Here is a 17,734-nt window from a genome sequence, read left to right as displayed (position 1 = left end):
CTTGAGAATTCCAGACCCCTGTTTCCACTTTGAGATCTCTAGACTCCTTTCTCCTCCTCGGGGATCCCAGACTTCTTATCAGCCTGCCTAGGAATTCTGTCCGTTCATTCCCTCCTTTTCTTTTAGGAGAATTATGGTGCCAAGGGAAAGGGGCGTTGTTTTCATTGCATAACTACTTCCTGCTGTTGAGGGGCATAGTCCCTAAATTGTTGAAGCAACGTATTCTGCTAAACCCTCATATGGAGGGTCTCTGATCTGCTAAACCCTCATATGACATATTCTGCTAAACCCTCATATGGAGGGTCTCTGATCTGCTAAACCCTCATATGACCGGGCCTCAAGTAATAGTTGGAGGAGGCTGTGGCACTCATAGGAGCCTGGTCAACCATTTGTAACTTAAAAGTTTTCAGGCGGTTAGAAACAAACCACATTTTACAGTTACAGATGTAAGGCAAAATAGTCATTAAACCAAGTTAAAACATAATCAAAATTAAAAGTTACATTATGTCCATAGTTAAGGTACAATATGTTACACCAGTCCATCTTAGGATTGCTGGATGTCATCACAGAGTTGAAAAAAGTCTTTTCCTTGAAGTGAAGAAACCTACTCTGGGAAGTCTTTAATTGATGAGAAGGGGGAACGCTCCACAGACCCAGCAGTTTTGATTCCAGTATTATGGAATGCAGTGTAGGATCGAGCCCAGGACAGGAAGGCGTTGTCTTAAGGGTCAAATGGCAGACTCAGGACTTCTGGAGTCAGCAGAAGCAAGCCCACGTTGATTCTCAGACTCATGTCCGTTCTTGGCTCAAACACCGGCTTGTTTGACTCAAAGGCTGGGTCAGGAGTTAACCTCCCAGTAATGTCTGTTGAAAAGGCTGAAAGCTGAGTCACATAGTTAGTTCTAAGGCTTTAGTATCTATGACAATATCTGTGTGCAAAACCAGTCTGTCATTGAGGTAATCCCATTTTTGGGGGGCAGTTCATACCCTCATTATTAAAGGTATGGGTAAAACTAAACCAACTATCTTGTGTTTCCTGAGTTAGCTTACCAAGATGCCTCTTAATAACGTCATTAGTCTTTTCAACCTTTCCTGAAGATTGGGGTCTCCAGGAACAGTGTAAGTGATGCTCTATTCCTAGAGCTTTCGACACTCCTTGAGTTACAGCAGCTTTAAAGATGGAGCCATTGTTGCTCTGAACTTTAGAGTCTAAGATCCCACTTACATCATGAGAAGTCAGTACATTAAGATTTTGCCCATTAATAAACTTAGGAGCTTTAGGCATTAGCAAAACAGTAGTAGCAATTACCCTTAAGCAATGTGGCCATAGCCTTTTTTCAGTAACAAACAAACTAAACTCAGATTCTGTGGGCAAACTCAAAGCGGGAGCCTGCGAGAGAGCAGTTTGAAGAGCCTTAAAAGCCCTTTGAGTCTCTGGGGACCAAACCAGCTTGTTGGTTTGGGTCTGCTGAGTCTCAGTTGTAAGTGTATATAAAGGCTGGGCAAGTTCCCCATAACCCAGAATCCAAATGAGGCAATAGCCTATAATGCCCAGGAATCCTCTCAATCATCTTAAAGTCATGGTAGAGGATGATTTAGTATAGATTCAATTCTAGAAAGCAAACTTCAAATCAATGACTGAAAAATATTTGGTTCAGTCAGAAATTTCAGACAGTGAAGTATCAGGATTAGGCACTTACTATTTGTATATCTTGAACAAGTCTCCAGTTATCGTTTGACTTCTTTTTACACCCAAAATAGGAGTGCTGCATGGACTGTTACAGGGGATTAATAGTCCTTGTTCCTCTAAATTTTCAGTGATGGGTTTTAACCCTTCCTTAACCTCAGGTTTTAATGGATACTGCTTATGATGTGGAAGTAGGTGAGGGTCTTTGAGTTTGATAGCGACAGGAATAGCATTTTGTGCTTGACCTACAGTTTTTACATCAGCCCACACTTTAGCATTTACATTTTCTTCAGTTATAAGAGCAGGCTCCATATTCATGAAAACAGAGGCCTGGACCTTGTTCAGTATATCCCTCCCCAGAAGGGGTGGGAGGAGCTCTGGCACGGTCAGAAACGTGTGAGAAAATAGCAGAGCCCCAGTTGCAGCTTAAAGGATGACTGAAATAATAGCGTTTGGCTCGTCCAGACAGCCCCATTATGGTAGTGGATCAGGAGGAAAGTGGACCAGGGGCTTCAGTGAGCAGAAAGTTGCCCCAGTGTCCAAAAGAGGTCGATGGGTTGGCCCCCACAGTTATTAATACCTGGGGTTCCTCAGGTGTAATTAGGACGGGAGCTTGTGTGGGGACCCCCGGGCACCTTCAGTCCGGATTATCTTGAGAGTCTGACCCCTGAAACCTGTGCCTCTGGGGCAGTCTCTCCTCCAGTGTGGTCCCTTGCAGACAGACCGGACATGGAGCTGGGGTGGCTTAGAGGCCTGAGGGCAGTCCTGCTTGAGGTGCCCCTCCTTTCCCTAGTAATAGCAAGCCCATCCCTTTTCACCTGGATCCCTCTGGGCATTCTTCTCAGGCTGTTTGAGAGCAGGTCTAACAGTCATGCTGGGGCTTTGGTCTTTCCCTGGTCTTTTTTTTGCTCGTATTTTCCTCATATTCTCTACCATAATATACCGTCTGAGCCAGCTGCAACAGTTTAAAATTTTTAAAGACTGATTTGGTCCAAATGCCTGTTTTTGTAACTTATGGTGGATATCTGGAGCTGAATGAGTGATAAATCTTTTAAGATCATTCCTCCCTCTGCACTTTCAGGATCAATGTCAGTAAACTTGTGGAGCGCCTCCCATACTCTATCTAGGAATTACTAGGAGTTTCCTTCTTTCCCTGTTCTATATCAGCCAACTTTGCATAGTTTAAAGCCTTAGTGTGTGCTCGCTTGAGTCCTTGAAGGTTACTTCTTGCAAGGACTCTGATCCTACCTTCCTTTATCCATGTTATAGCCTCAGTCTGGCAGAGTTATGGGAACTGCTTGACTCCCAGTAGGGAGGACGGCTATTTCATGTTCGTTTTTCCCCCTTGTCTCATGTTCAAGCCATTTATCTCCAAAAGCAGTAGCTTCCCCCAGAACTTGAGCTCTCTGGTCAGGAGTCAGCGTCAGTCCTAAGACATACCCTCTAAATAGTCTCAACCGCACTGGGGCTGTTTGAAATTCTGCCTAGACTGAGGCAGCCCCTCCTGGAAGGGTGCCCTGATTCTCAGCCTTGAGACTTGAGTGTAGTTCAGTCGGGAGCCCCAGATACAGGGGCAAAATAAGAGGACAGGAGGGAGCTGAAGGTTTCACACCCAAGTCTGCACTGTTAGGACATAAGTCTGGCATGTCTCGAGAGAGACAAAGAGCAACACGTATGGCACTGCTGCCTGTTACTCTTGTTTTCTACCGAACTGGTCTAGTTGTAAAACAGTATCGTAATTGAGAGACCTTTTAACAGGCCAGCGTTTCCCCATCTTCTAAAGGATACTATGGCCATTCAGTATCACAGATCAGGCGTGTCTCTTTAAACTCTGGGTATCAAACTTGTCCCAGTTTTTTAAAATACATTGTTAAAGGCGTGGTTCTGGAACTGTTAGCTCCCATCTGTGAGAGAGAAAAAAGTGGCATCCACAGCTGTGGCTTCTTCCCATCAGAAGTCTCTCTTCCTGCTCTAGATGAGGGTGTAGACAGACTCTCCACCAAAATTTTCCTTCCCTGGTCGGACTTAAGTCCGTCTCTTACCAACGCGGGCATCTTACTTGTCCCTCCCGGTTGTACCACCGAGGAGGGGTGGAGGTGCCCCAGAGGTAGGCCTGATAGCATCCCAGACTGATTTCCAGTTTCTTACCACCAAGACATTTGTTTGACTTGCCAGAGTAGTTCCCGGAATGTTTCCCAAGCTAGTACTACCAGGGGAAGCCTCCGTCTTGTGTGTGCCCGGGCACATTCCTGAGTACAGTGCTGACCGCAGTAGAAGCAGTGAGTCATAAAGGGACAAACAGCAACCAAGATGTCCCTCCTGAGTGTCACCACGCCAGCATATGTGATAGCAAAAGGGTCAGCCAGGGAGAAAAAAGTGGTTTTTGTCCTCAAGCCACTAGGGCTAATCCTTCCAGTTCATGTCCACAGATTCCACAAAAGGAGTATCTAGGGAGTTGAGACAAAAGTCATCAGAGAGCCTTCACTGGTCTGCTAAGAGCTGGCACTACCAAAAGAAGCCCATTGTAATTCCAATCTAACCACATTTTGCAATTCCCCATCTGTGTCCTCGAAAGCCTCATGGCCACCAGCAGGGCTTCTCTCCATGTAGATAGGAGACACAGCCATGACAGAGACTCACTTTCAGGTCGCTGGCTCCTGAGGCCGGCAGCCAAGAGAGTGCCCTCTAGACCGAGACGTTTCTGGAGCTGCAGCTCCACCTTGCTCCCAAACGTGTTCTTGGAACTTTTGGCTCCTAGCAAGGCTAGGCGCTTCCATACTTGGGGTCTAAGTAAAAGTACATAGTAGCAGCATGGATCACAAGTCCCTTGAAAGTCTATGATCAGACAGATTGTTAGTAGCTCCGATTCCCTACACACTTAGGAAATGGTCAAAGACACCAGGAAAAGGTGACTCTGAAGGGAAAGTTCTGTCCACATGCTTTGCCCATTTCTGGTGCTCCCCTTGCAAGGACGTTGGGTGTCTCTTGGCATTGGCAGGTCAGTATAAATATAAACCCCTGATAAGATTCCCCTTTGGGGGGCTGCCTTCAGTCGTGAAACTGCAGAGCAGGGCTCAATGCTTGCTTCATGCAGGGCGTATCATCCATTCATACAAGCACACCGTAGAGTTAGTAAAGCAGAAAACCTGTTTACTGAGAAAGCAGAGAGACAGCTCTCAGTGTTCTTACTTTGGCCTGAAGATACTGGACCAGCCCCCAAGGTGATGGCTTATGGTGAACAGTGTAGGATTCATGATCTACGAAGAAGAAGAATTAGCTTCGGGACCAGGGACCAGGCTTGATCACTCAAGAGCTTTCGTGTAGCAGAGTTTTATTAAGGTATGAAAAGGGACAGAGAAAGGTTCTGACACAGACCTCAGAAGGGGGATGAGAGTGCCCCCCTCGCTAGTGTTAGCAAGGGAGCTATATGTTTTTAATTGGTTATTACAGTAAATCAAAAGAATGTCCAAGGTTGTAAAGATCTTACTAGACCCACTCCCACAATTTACATTTTAAGATAACAGGATTAGTCAGAAGGTTTTTAGGAAGGAGAAACTGTCCTTAAGCAGGATACATTGTTGTTCTATAATCCTTAGTACAGAGTTTAAACTGAGTTGTTTGTTGTGTAATCATCAGTTCTGGGCTTAAAGAAAAAAAAATGTTTTATGTGACTAAGACTAAGAAACGTAGAGGGAAAAAAAGTTGTCCTTTCTTCCTCCTTGAGAATTCCAGACCCCTATTTCCACTTTGAGAGCCCTAGACCCCTTTCTCCTCCTCAGGGACCCCAGACTTCTTATCAGCCTGCCTAGGAATTGACTCATTTGTTTCTACTTTTCATTTACTTATTAATAGTTGTCTCTGTCCGGAGAAGGCAATGGCACCCCACTCCAGTACTCTTGCCTGGAAAATCCCATGGATGGAGGAGCCTGGTGGGCTGCAGTCCATGGGGTCGCTGAGGGTCGGACAGGACTGAGCGACTTCACTTTCACTTTTCACTTTCATGCATTGGAGAAGGAAATGGCAACTCACTCCAGTGTTCTTGCCTGGAGAATCCCAGGGACGGGGGGAGCCTGGTGGGCTGCCGTCTATGGGGTCTATGGGGTCGAACAGAGTCGGACACGACTGAAGCGACTTAGCAGCAGCAGCAGCAGCAGCAGTTGTCTCTGTCTAGTTATGTTTATTTTTAGCCAGCCAAAAGCTTAGATAAAATACCAGTTTTTCCCCAATACTTTGATGTATATATATTGATGTTTTAAAATATTCTTTGTTTCCCTTTTTGTCTTTTCTTTGTTTTGGAGCACTGGCTGGGGGACTAGTGAATTTCCTAAGAGTTGTCATTTGAAGCTGGCCTGTGCTAATAGTTAAACGAGAACTGAAGAGACTTTCAAAGAACTATGTCTGGTAAACTGTAAAGAGTATTTTCTCCAGAAAATTATTAATGAATTCTCTTGAGATGCTTAGTAAAAGACAAGAGTATTTAAACATTAGTATTTAAGAACTAGTTTCAGACTTCCTGCCGGAGCTGTGAATTTAGGTGTCTCAGGGTAGAAGTGTGCCATGGCATTTTTAATCTCTTTCGTCCTTATTAAAATGTGCAGGTTGTTGTTTTCCATGATGAATTATGTTGTGGCCTAAGTTTTACAAAGTGCATTGCTTATTCCTAAATGAATATGTCTGTCATCTGAGTTTCTCAGTTTCCACCTCGGATGTTGACGCCTCTAAACTGATTAGGAACCTGCTTATTAGGTACAGTTGTTTGGAAACTCGAGATTTCAAGGCCTGCTGACATTGGGCTTAGGAGCTGAGGACACCAGGCAGGCAGTCAACTATACGTTCTCTGTTTTGTCTACTTTACCTTCCTACTTATTTCTGCCTTCCTTTGGTCAAGGGTATATTGTGATAAGGTCTGAAATATTTCCATTGACCTCTTTTTCAGCTCCTGGCACTATGAATGTTTTTTGCCAGATAATTTCATTGTTTCTAGTTTTTCTGTGTAATAATTAACTTCACAGATTAAAAAAAAAAAAAAAACTGTAAAGAATGGCTGAAAGTGTTCTATTACAGTCAGTGCCTTGTGTAGTTGGCCAATAACTTTGGCTCATGAAACATACAAATTGTGCATGCTCAGTCACGTCTGACTCTCTGTGACCTCATGGACTTGGCCCTCCAGGTTCCTCTGTGCATGGACTTCTCCAGGCAAGAATACTGGAGTGGGTTGCCATTTCCTCCTCTTCCTTCCTGACCCAGGGATCAAACCCACATCTCCTGTGTTTCCTGCATTGCAGGCAGATTTTTTACCACTGAGCTAAAGTGTACTAATAAAAAAAAAAATCAGAAATAGCCATTAACATGAACAACTATTCTTTATTTTATACAGTGTATAAAATTAGTTAAGATGTGTTAACTAATTATATTAACTAATTAAAATTAGTTAATAACTAATTTTAATTAGTTAATATAAAAATACTTGTTTTGGTAGCTAAAATATTCATTTCTTCCTTCCGTCCATCAGTGATTAATCTCTTTATGGCCTGAGATTATCAGGTGTTTGGGTTGAACGCTGTCCTATTGCCTCATTCCTCCTCTCAGATGCAGATAATTGGACCTTAGAACTTTGTGTTCTTACTACACCTTAAATGTATTCATGCACTTAGTATTTGCTAAGTATGTAATACAGACCTGACAGTTGTAGGCGCTAGAGACAGATGCTGAAAACCAGTGAGTCCACCGCTCTCAGGCCGCCTACGTTCTCTGAGGCCAGACCAGCTCGCTTCCTAGTGCTCAGTTCTGTGAGGACGCAGAGCAGACCAATGTGAGCGTCCGCTCAGCGGTGGGTGTTGAGGTGGGAGGGGGAAGGCCAGACTGCTGCAGAGGGTCCTTAAGGTGAGACCCGAGTGAAGCAGCCTTCACAGAGACGCCGAAGCAGGACAGCGGCCCTCGGGGAGACATGCATCTGGTCTGCTGGACTGCAGGATGGCGTTGGGTTGTGCTGTGGTACCAGCTGAGGTCAAGAGGAAGGTGGGGACCCAGTGTTTTTCCCTTTAGGTCATGTCTATGGGTTTAGATTTTCTTCTCAGTGCAGTGGGAAGTTAAGGTTTTAAAAAATAAAGTTGACTTGGGATTAGAGTGGTGTTGGTGAAGAAAAGTGATTAAAGTCGGCATGTATTTTGGAGGTAGACTGTGTGGCCTTGCTGATGGATTAGATATGGGGTTGAAGGAAAAAGAAAACTGAAGCAGTGATGCCTAGGACACTTTAGAGCAATAGGGATGCCTGGGGAATAATAAGTCCTGTGTGTGCACGTGGGCAAGTGAGTTCAGTTCAGTTGCTCGGTCGTGTCCAACTCCTTGCAATACCAAGGACAGCAATATACCAGGCCTTCCTGTCCATCAACAAATCCTGGAGCTTGCTCAAACTCTTGTCCATCGAGTCAGTGATGCCATCCAACCATCTCATCCTCTGCCGTCCCCTACTCCTCCTGCCTTCAATCTTTCCCAGCATCAGGGTCTTTTCTAATGAGTCAGTTCTTTGCATCAGGTGGCCAAAGTATTGGAGTTTCAGCTTCAGCATCAGTCCTTCCAATGAATAGTCAGGACTGATTTCCTTTGGGATGGGCTGGTTGGATCTCCTTGCTGTCCAAGCGATTCTCAAGAGTCTTCTCCAACACCACAGTTCAAAAGCATCAATTCTTTGGTGCCCAGCTTTCTTTATGGTCCAACTCTCACATCCATACATGACTACTGGAAAAAGCATAGCCTTGCCTAGACGGACCTTTGTTGGCAAAGTAATGTCTCTGCTGAGGGGATGTTAGAAAAAGAGCTGCATTCTGGACAGGTTACCTTCCAAGTGCCTGTCATATATGTTTAGGTGGTGCAGTCAAGTGGCGAGTTAAGCTCCAGGGAAACCTTCGTGGTGTCTGGAAGTCATCAGCCTGTGGATGGTATTTAGAGCTGTGGACAGACCTGTAGCTGGGGAGAGTGAGTGGTCAGAGAAGGCTTGACACCAGGGCCGGGCCAGGGATGGCAGAGCTGTATTATTATGTGGAGGCCACTTACGGGGCGGGGCTGCAGCCTGGTAGGGGGAAGGAAAATGGAAGAGGGGCGCTTCTCAGCAGATGTGCTTCAAGAGCAATGCTGAGAAGTGGAGGGAGAGTGGCAGGGGAGTGACCCCTCGCTTTTGGTGAAGAGTAATCTCTGCAGAGCAGTGGGTGGTCAGGTGGGAGTGAGCTAAGTGTGGGCAGGAAGGTGGGGGAGTAGTGATGGGATGCTGGCAGCTTTTCAGGAAGCTCCGTCCTCCAGGGGAGTAGGAGGTGGGTTGAGGGAGGGGTGTTTTTATTTGTGGTGACTGTGGTATTTGATGGAAACTACTGGAGTGCATACACTGTAGGATTCAGTAGAGTGGGAGAGGTGTTTGTCAGGGGAGAGTATCGTTGCAGGCCCGGTGTTGTGTCCTTGCAGAAGCAGAGGGTTGTTGGCCTCAGCGTGAAAGGCTTGGCTGTAAATAGAATGGGCACTCAGCAGAAGGAAGCGCTAGCATCTGAGTACAGGTGGAACGGGGTCTCCATTTGGGACTGAACTGAGTAGCTCTTGTTTTTGGTCCTCAGATTATTTTAGAGAACTTCAAGTCTGGGTTTCTTAAGCATCGGCTTCTGTGCTGAGTGCTTCATTCCTGTAAGGGGTGGTCCTGTGTGTTGCAGCCGTTTAGCAGAGCCTAACCTCCACCTTCAGATGCCAGTAGCATGCTGTCCCTTCCCAGCCCCCTCCCCAGCCCCACTGTCTCCAAGACACTGGCAGATGTCCTCTTGGGGAGAGTCATCCATGAGTGAGAGCCACAGGTCTAAAGGGAGGTTATCTGGTAAAGTTAAGGGTACTTAAGTGTAGCTTTGGGTTGGACTGAGCATTTTAAAAGGTCTCCTGGAAGGATGGAAAAGGAGCTTTATGTATACAAATCAATACCTTTCCGCTTCATGGACTGTATCTCCTTTTCCTTTTTTCTCTAAAATGTTCTTGTATATTCTCTACTTAGTATTAGTTCTTGTTTTCTCTCACATTCCTTTGGGTCTTCTGAAGTTTTTTTTTTTTGGTCTCTACTTTGGGAGGCAGAAGTTTGTAAAATGTGTCAAGGGCATAACTAAGCAATTTTCAAAATGTAGAAGTTTCATAAATGGAGCTCTTTTGACAGTGAATCGGATACCTTGGAGGCAAGATTGTATATAAAAGCCAAATATACAAATAATACTTGAGTGATGTTGTATATTTTACACATATTTTTGCTTTAAAATAGTAACAGTAATATTCTCTAACTGCTGCAAGATTTGGTTAAAGGAAAGAACCCTTGAGGGTAAAAGACACTAAATGTCAGTGAACCTTTGAGTTTAAATCGTTGTTTAGTGCTAGGTTGTGTCTGACTCTTACCACCCCATGGACTGTAGCCCACCAGGCCCCTCCATCCATGGGATTTCCCAGGTAACAATACTGGAGTAGTTGCCATTTCCTTCTTCAGGGGATCTTCCCAACCCAAGGATCCAACCTGCATCTCCTGCATTAGCAGGCAGATTCTTTACCAGGGAAGCCCATTGATTTTAAATTACCTCCAGTCTTTCTACTTATGTCTTCTTCTGAGGTTATTGTTTTCTTCAGTTTTTAAGTTTAACTTGGTTGGAATCTTGCAGAGGAATAGCTGTAATTATCCTCTGTTTCAAAAAATTGTCAAGCTTCAAAAATCTTTAAAAATTTGTTTTGATATATAAATAATCACTTAAGAAACACAGCTTTGGGGAGCTGAAGTTTTGGTTGTGTGCATTCATTTGGATACCTGAAGAAAAAATTTCTCGTCATTGGTTAGAATTTACCACAGTGCTTTTTCCAGTCTTGTGCAGTGAGCACTGCTTAACTTTATTTTTATTTTTCTGTAGTATATATTTGGTGTTTCTTTGATTACATTTTTTAGTCAAAGATTGTGAGTCTTATTGATTGCAACTTGTTCTGTTTAGCCCCATTCAGAAATAGTTCATGGATATCCATATATACCAGTTTATATACATTTTAGAGATTTTAATGTCCATATGGTATTCCACATTATAAAGGTACAATAATACATTTTATTGTTTCTCCTCAGGTGATTAGATTCTCTCATTTTTTGTGGTTTCTTATTGTGTTTTAGCATTTTAAACAACATTATCCTATTGTTTATTGATCTTTTTGTTGGGGTGCACAGACTTTCTAGTTGTGGCGCATGGCCTAACTTGCGTGGAGGCATGTCGGATCTTAGTTCCCTGATCAGGGATTGAACCCTTGTCCCCTGCATGGCAAAGCAGATTCTTAACCATTGGACCACCCTGAATATTGTTGGGTGAAGAAAGATCAATCACCATTGATTGGTGGAGGCTGTAATTTATGGGAATAAGGTCAACAGGTCCACACGCTCTTACGTGCTTCCCATTCTGTGAAGTGGTGAGCTTTCCCATAGTGTGGGTGCTTCAGCAGAGGCACCTCTGCCTGCGGGGCAGGCGGAAGATAAGCCTCAGGTAGATCAACACCGTGGATGTGGGTCCCCCCAACATGAGCTGGAATACCCGCTGTCTGCGGGCCCGGGACACCGCAGGGGCTGGGCACCCCATGCCCCTGGGCACCTTGGTCCCCTGAGTGACTGAGGGGAGGACAGCCCACCTGCTGTGGGTGGGGGGGTGGGGTGGTGGGCGGTGCGGGGCCTGGGCTTGCAAGCTGCCAGGCATCCCTCCGGAGGTCTTGAGGTTGTTAAGTGGGCAGGACTACTTGTCTCAAAACATCCCTGTGCATCATATCTGTCCTGATTTGTGTGAATCTTTTTAGGACAGATTCCAGCAAAAATGATCTATATCATGGACTGTTTCTTACTAATTACTGTGTGTAGATGGCTTTTCCTCCACGTTTGCCATTGCTGGATATTTTTAATGTTTTAAATCTTGCCATTTAGGTAAATGGAAGGTCACTATGATATTAATAATAGATTTTCATGGTTTATTAATAAGGTTTAGTAATTGGCTAAATTCCTCCTTGTTGGTCTTTTACAAAAATCTTCTTAGCTCTTTGACTGTTTTCAGATGACTTTCAGAACCGCCGTGTCAGAGCACTGTCCCTGCTGTTGGGGTTTTGATTGGCAGTGTACGGTTTCATGGATTTGGTATTTACAGCCTTTTCATGTGGAAACACTGACTTTTCATTTGGATCTTTTTCATATTCTGTAGTTACTTGTTTCTTTATTCAGGTAACATAATTTTAAAGTTTAGCCTATTCTTAAGTTTTTCACAGTCTTCATTGCTATTGGAGAAATAGTATTTTTATTGTGCACTGTATGCCAAGGTTTGTGTCTGTAGTGCTAAATTTGAGTTTTCCACACTTTCGTTCTTTTAGCCATTTTTCAATTAGAAATTCATAGATCCTTGTTGTAGGTGTTTATAAGTGAAAAAGGGAAAAAAAAGAAAAACCTAAATTATTTTAGGATAATTGAATGTTACCACTCTGCCTTAAAAGACTTGTAAGTGGGATTCTTAAAGTATTGATGGAACAGAATTGACCTGAATACTAAAATGAACCTTGTTACTTAATAGCAAGTCACATAGACTCTCCAGGTTTAATTTTTTATATGCATAAAATTAGGATATTCAAAAAGACTTGCTATTTATCTCAGTTCTAATTAATTAATGTAGTTTTTAAAAAATTTGAGATTAATTTGAATTAATTTTCTAAAATTACTAATTAAAAAATAATTGGGTTGAATGCAAAGGAGTTTAGTTTACTCTTCTTTTAGGTATTTTTAAAAATGTATGTTATGCTGAATATCTTGTTTCTAAGTTACACTTCGCACCTGTCACTCTGTATAGCAGTGTGCCTCTGCTTCCCCTTGCCCTCCGACAGAGGCCAGCATACTTAAAGTGACTCAGAAGCCCTCACACCTGCCCCTCCTCTCCCTCGCTCACCTGTTTTCCCTTCCCTTTCCAGAAGCTCTAGTGAGTCTGTATTTTGCTTCTTTGCAGGCTTTTCAGACTCTCCGTGTATGTGCCTTCACCGTCTTCCCTCCTTACCGTTGTGTTTTTCAGACCCTGTTTAGTTGCCCTGGGAAGCCACCTCTGACAGTCAGTCGACTTCCATCCCATGAACTTCCTCAGAACCACCTGCTCACGCTTGCTCACATTTACCTGCTAATGCAGTTGTCTTTTTACTCATCTGTCGCTCACTTCTTGAAGGCACAGACCATACCTGTCGGTGTCAATAATACATTTTAAAGTGATACTCGATCATATTAAGACTTAAGTATAACTGTTAAGCAATTAGATGTTTCATTAATGTTTCTGTTGTTTCCTTTTTGTCCTAGGACTGGGCCAACGCGAACGTCAGCAGACAGATCGAGGACACTGTACTGTATGGTTACTATAGTGAGTAAATTTCCATTTCATTTCCTGTCTGGGCTGGTCACTAAAGTGTAGAATAAAGCTACATATAAACTTTAAATTTTGAGATTGCACTTGAGATGAGTGTTTCAGCACCAGAAATAAGTAGTATAGAATTCACCTTGTCATCTTGAAGCTTCTGTAAGATACTTTGCTTCATTAAGATTCACCTGCTGCCCTTCTCTGTAGACGTTTAGTCATGTTAAGTCTCAGCTCTCTGCCTCTGATACCATTGTTTGCTCACCTTCCTTACACTTTCCCACTTGAAGTGTGGATTTTGAGTATCTGTGTTCCAGAAATTTCTTCTAAGTATTGCAGTAGTAGAGTATACTGTCTGGGAGTTTGCAGCATCACCTTTTCTATACTCTACAGAGCCTATTAATCTGGGAGTCATGGGGGCTTGGAGGCTTCCCTAGTAGCTCAGCTGGTTAAGAATCCACCTGCGATGAAGGGGACCCCAGTCCGATTTCTTGGTCAGGAAGATCCCCTGGAGAAGGGATTTCAGCTGCCCACTCCAGTATTCTTGACTGGAGGATCCTCATGGATAGAGGAGCCTGGCAGGCTGCAGTCCATGGGGTCACAAAGAGTCCCATGCAACTGAGTGACTAAGCACAGCACAGCATGGTGACCTGGGCCCTTCCTCCTTTGCTTCCTCTCTTCCTTCCGTAGTGTTGGATTAGGGAACCTATTTATAATAACCACTTAAATGTTTCCCAAGTTTTTTCTTTGAAAACATATAAATGTGCTTTTTAAAAATGTTTAAGTGCTGAATTAGAAAAGGGATGTCTTTTTTTTTCGGTCAGCAGTGAGTCAAGAGGTTGAAAAAAATTTTTATAGAATACTGAAAAAACATCTGTAGAAGTTTCTGTTGATAGGATGAGTTTTTCAAGGATGTCGTTGGATCTTAATTTAGCTGCCTTGGCTCTAACTTTGTCCTTTACCTATCTAAAATCTGCAGGACCTATGAAATTCTATTTCTTTGGTATAGATTTTAGAAATATTTTTGTGGTGTTTTAATAAAGAATTCATTATTTCTTATGAATACATTAAGTGTGTATCATAAAATTCATATTTGACCTAGTAAGTGAACACTTTTGAAATGCTGGTATATTAAGCAGACTATTGCTTTTCCTTACAAATTTACTGCATGCATGTTCAGTCATTCAGTTGTGTCTGACTCTTTGCGACCCCATGGACTGCAGCACGCCAGGTTTCCCTGTCCTTCACCATCTCCCAGAGTTATTCAAACTCATGTCCATTGAGTTGGTGATGCCATCCAACCATGTCATCCTCTCGTCCCCTTCTCCTCCTGCCTTCAGTCTTTCCCAGCATCAGGGTCTTTTTCAGTGAGTCAGTTCTTCTCATCAGGTGGCCAAAGTACTATTGGAGTTTCAGCTCCAGCATCAGTCCTTCTAGTGAATATTCAGGGTTGATTTCCTTTAGGATGGACTGGTTTGATCTCCTTTAAGTCCAAGGGACTCTCAAGAGTCTTCTCTAGCACCGAAATTCTAAAGCGTCGATTTTTCGGCTTTCAGTCTTCTTTATGGTCCAACTCTCATGTCCATACATGACTACTGGAAAAACTTTGACTATATGGACCTTTGTCAGCAAAGTAATATCTCTGTTTTTTAATACATAGTCTATGTTTGTCATGGCTTTTCTTTCAAGGAGCAAGCATCTTTTAATTTCATGGCTGCAGTCACCATCTGCAGTGATTTTGGAGCCCAAGAAAATAAAGTCAGCCACTGTTTCCATTGTTTCCCCATCTGTTTGCCAGGAAGTAATGGGACTGGATGACATGATCTTAGTTTTCTGAATATTGAGTTTTAAGCCAGCTTTTTTCACTCTCCTCTTTCACCTTCATCAAGAGGCTTTTTAGTTCCTCTTTGCTTTCTGTCATAAGGGTGCTGCTGCTGCTAAGTCGCTTCAGTCGTGTCCAACTCTGTGCGACCTCATAGACGGCAGCCCACCGGACTCCTCTATCCCTGGGATTCTCTAGGCAAGAATACTGGAGTGGGTTGCCAGTCATCTGAATATCAGAGGTTGTTGAGATTTCTCCTGGCAATCTTGATTCTAGTTTGACAGGATATAAATCCCCTCATCAAAACAGTTCTGTGGGTGGGGCCTGTCTCTTTGTAACACTAAAGTGCATTTGTGCTGCAAAATGTGACAAGATCAGCCCGATTTTATCTAGGTGTAGTCCAGGTTTATGAACCCTATCTTATCATTGAACCTAGAGGCTACTGTGTTGATCCATCATAGTCAAGGGTACAAAGACTTCTACACTGGAGTGTTAATTCGGCAATCTTTCCAGTTTGTTTTATAGAGAGAATTAAGTCTACAGAAAATGATTTGTGATAATTTTTCTTAATCCTCCTAAGGATAATGTGTCTCTAGTGCTGTTTTAAATGCATGGGGAAAAATTAATCTTTATAAACAAGATGACTTAGGGATTTAGGGTTTGATTCTCTGTATAATTTGGATTGTAGTGAGAGACTACTTTGGGATAGGAGAGTCACTGATCTAGGAAAGAATTTTGCATGAGAAGCCAAATTATGAAAGAAAAAAGATTTCCTGATGACTGTGGAATCGAAGCAAGAGGATTTAATTTAATAATATTAATGGTTGTTGTCATTATGTTACTTAATTCATTTTAGCTATGATTGGTAGGTCTTTGACTCGGATGATGACCTATAACTAAGAATCATAGCTTCTGAGATGGTAACTGTCCTCAAGCCCAGCTGTTTCCTATAAATGCTTGCTAGTACCTAACTGCCCATTACTTCTCTCCTCCTGCACCCTGAGTGCCACACAGACTCCAGAGAATCCAAAGCGCTATTTTATCCGTTCCCTGCTGTGAGATTCTGTATTTCATCTAATCTCTCCTAACATACCAACACATTCTCGTTGCCTGACCTTGCCAGGTATTGTGCAAGGCTTTCACATTCAACGTTTTCGTTGATCTTCAGGAATGTCATTTTGTGGAGGTATTTTCTACATTTTACTGGTGAAGAAATTGATACCTCAGGATGTTACAGATCACCTTGTTAGTGAATGATTAGTCCAGAATGGGCATTATTATAGTATTATTATAATGTTTCCTAAGCTGGAGCTGCTTACTGTTAAGTGAGCTGTCTTTTAATAAACTCTTCTGGGGATGTTTGTTACCTATGGGAAAGCTTAGCATGGAACCTCTGGGGCAGCTTCAAACATCACCTAGAGGCCTTTTAAATAATACGGAATACTAGATTACATCCAGAGAGACTCTGATTTACGTTGGCATTCTGTTAACATCACCACTCTTCTTATCAGAGAAGCACTTATGTATGGGAAGGATGGAAGACTCGAGGTGCTGGATTCAAGTTTCCCCAGAATTTCTGATTCTCTCTTGAGACCTCAAGTATCACTAGTAACAAATACTGTCACTTACTTTCTTTGAAGTACAGGTTCACTTTGTTCATTTCTGAGAGAGTCGCCTAATACTCCAATCTGGATTACTATTGCTTTTCTGTCCTTTGTTCTTTCAAGCGAAAATGATACTATTTGTGAGCTATTTGTGTAGCTCGCAGCTGAAATAGCACTAGTGGTTCTCACAAGAATGCTGAAAGTGTACTTCCTTAAACAGAACTTGGAACAGATGAGCACTCATGGGTGGACATCTCAGAAGTATTTCTGCTTAAGGGTACTTTCCTGATTACAAGTGCCCCACGCTGGTGAGTGCTAGTGGGTGAAGAATGTAGTAACTGCTAGGGGAAAGGGAAATAGCATCTTACATTGTCATGAAGATGATTTCATGTGCACATACCCTGCTGATCTGTGCTGATCTTGAGGTTCTGAAACCACATTTTTAAAGAAACTTCTGTTGTATTAATAGAACTTTGGGTGTTTTTTTTCTGGAAACTTTGTGGAAGTGAATCCTGCTGCAGATACTTCAGCTGCTGATTGGTTATTACCAGGCTGTGTTAACTGAAGCTGCCTACAAAGACATAGCTTCCTGGAGCTCACAGAAGGCTGAGAGGGTAGAATAGCTTGTGTGCATGTGTGTGTGTGCACGCACGCGTGTGTGTGCATGCATGCATGCTTAGTCACTTGAGTCATGTCCGACGCTTTGCAACCCTGTAGACTGTAGCCCGCCAGGCTCCCCTGTCCATGGAATTCTCCAGGCAAGGATACTGGAGTGGGTTGCCATGCCCTCCTCCAGGGGATCTTCCTGACCCAGGGAAGATCCTGCGTCTCTTATGTCTCCTGATTGTCAGGCAGGTTATTTATCACTAGTGCCACCCAGGAAGCTGGTGAATTGCCTACTTCTGCCCCTTTAACCTGTACTCGTGGTGACCCTGTACTCAGAAGAAGACTGTCTCGTCAGAGGATGTTGTGCCCACCCCAGAAACATTGACTCATTTTTCTTTTCCTTTTGAGTATTTTTGTTTATTCATCTTTGCCTTCAAATTTCTTTGATATTTTCTTTTAAAGCTTCTCTTGCCTGAGTCTTTGGCTCTCGGTTCTGTTTTAGTTTCACATTTGAGCCTCTTATTAACTCCTCTGTATATGTTTAGCCTTTTATCTGAGTTCTGTTTGGCATCAAATTAATTTTTATCTTTAAATTCTTTCTTTTTATTTA

General features: G+C 43.0%; 1 protein-coding gene across 1 annotated transcript in view; it reads left to right on the top strand.

The window, feature by feature from the left end:
• The window catches only part of LMBRD1 (LMBR1 domain containing 1), a 137,550-nt gene that overhangs the window by 12,806 nt on the left and 107,010 nt on the right, over window positions 1-17,734 (top strand). Inside the window, exon 3 of the mRNA XM_061427129.1 lies at window positions 13,038-13,098. Coding sequence (XP_061283113.1) covers window positions 13,038-13,098 — 61 coding nt within the window. The remainder of the gene's footprint in view (window positions 1-13,037; window positions 13,099-17,734) is intronic.

Source organism: Bos javanicus, chromosome 9 (genome assembly GCF_032452875.1).
Source record: "Bos javanicus breed banteng chromosome 9, ARS-OSU_banteng_1.0, whole genome shotgun sequence".
Lineage (NCBI taxonomy): Eukaryota > Metazoa > Chordata > Mammalia > Artiodactyla > Bovidae > Bos > Bos javanicus.
This window is presented reverse-complemented; position numbering and strand designations above follow the sequence as displayed.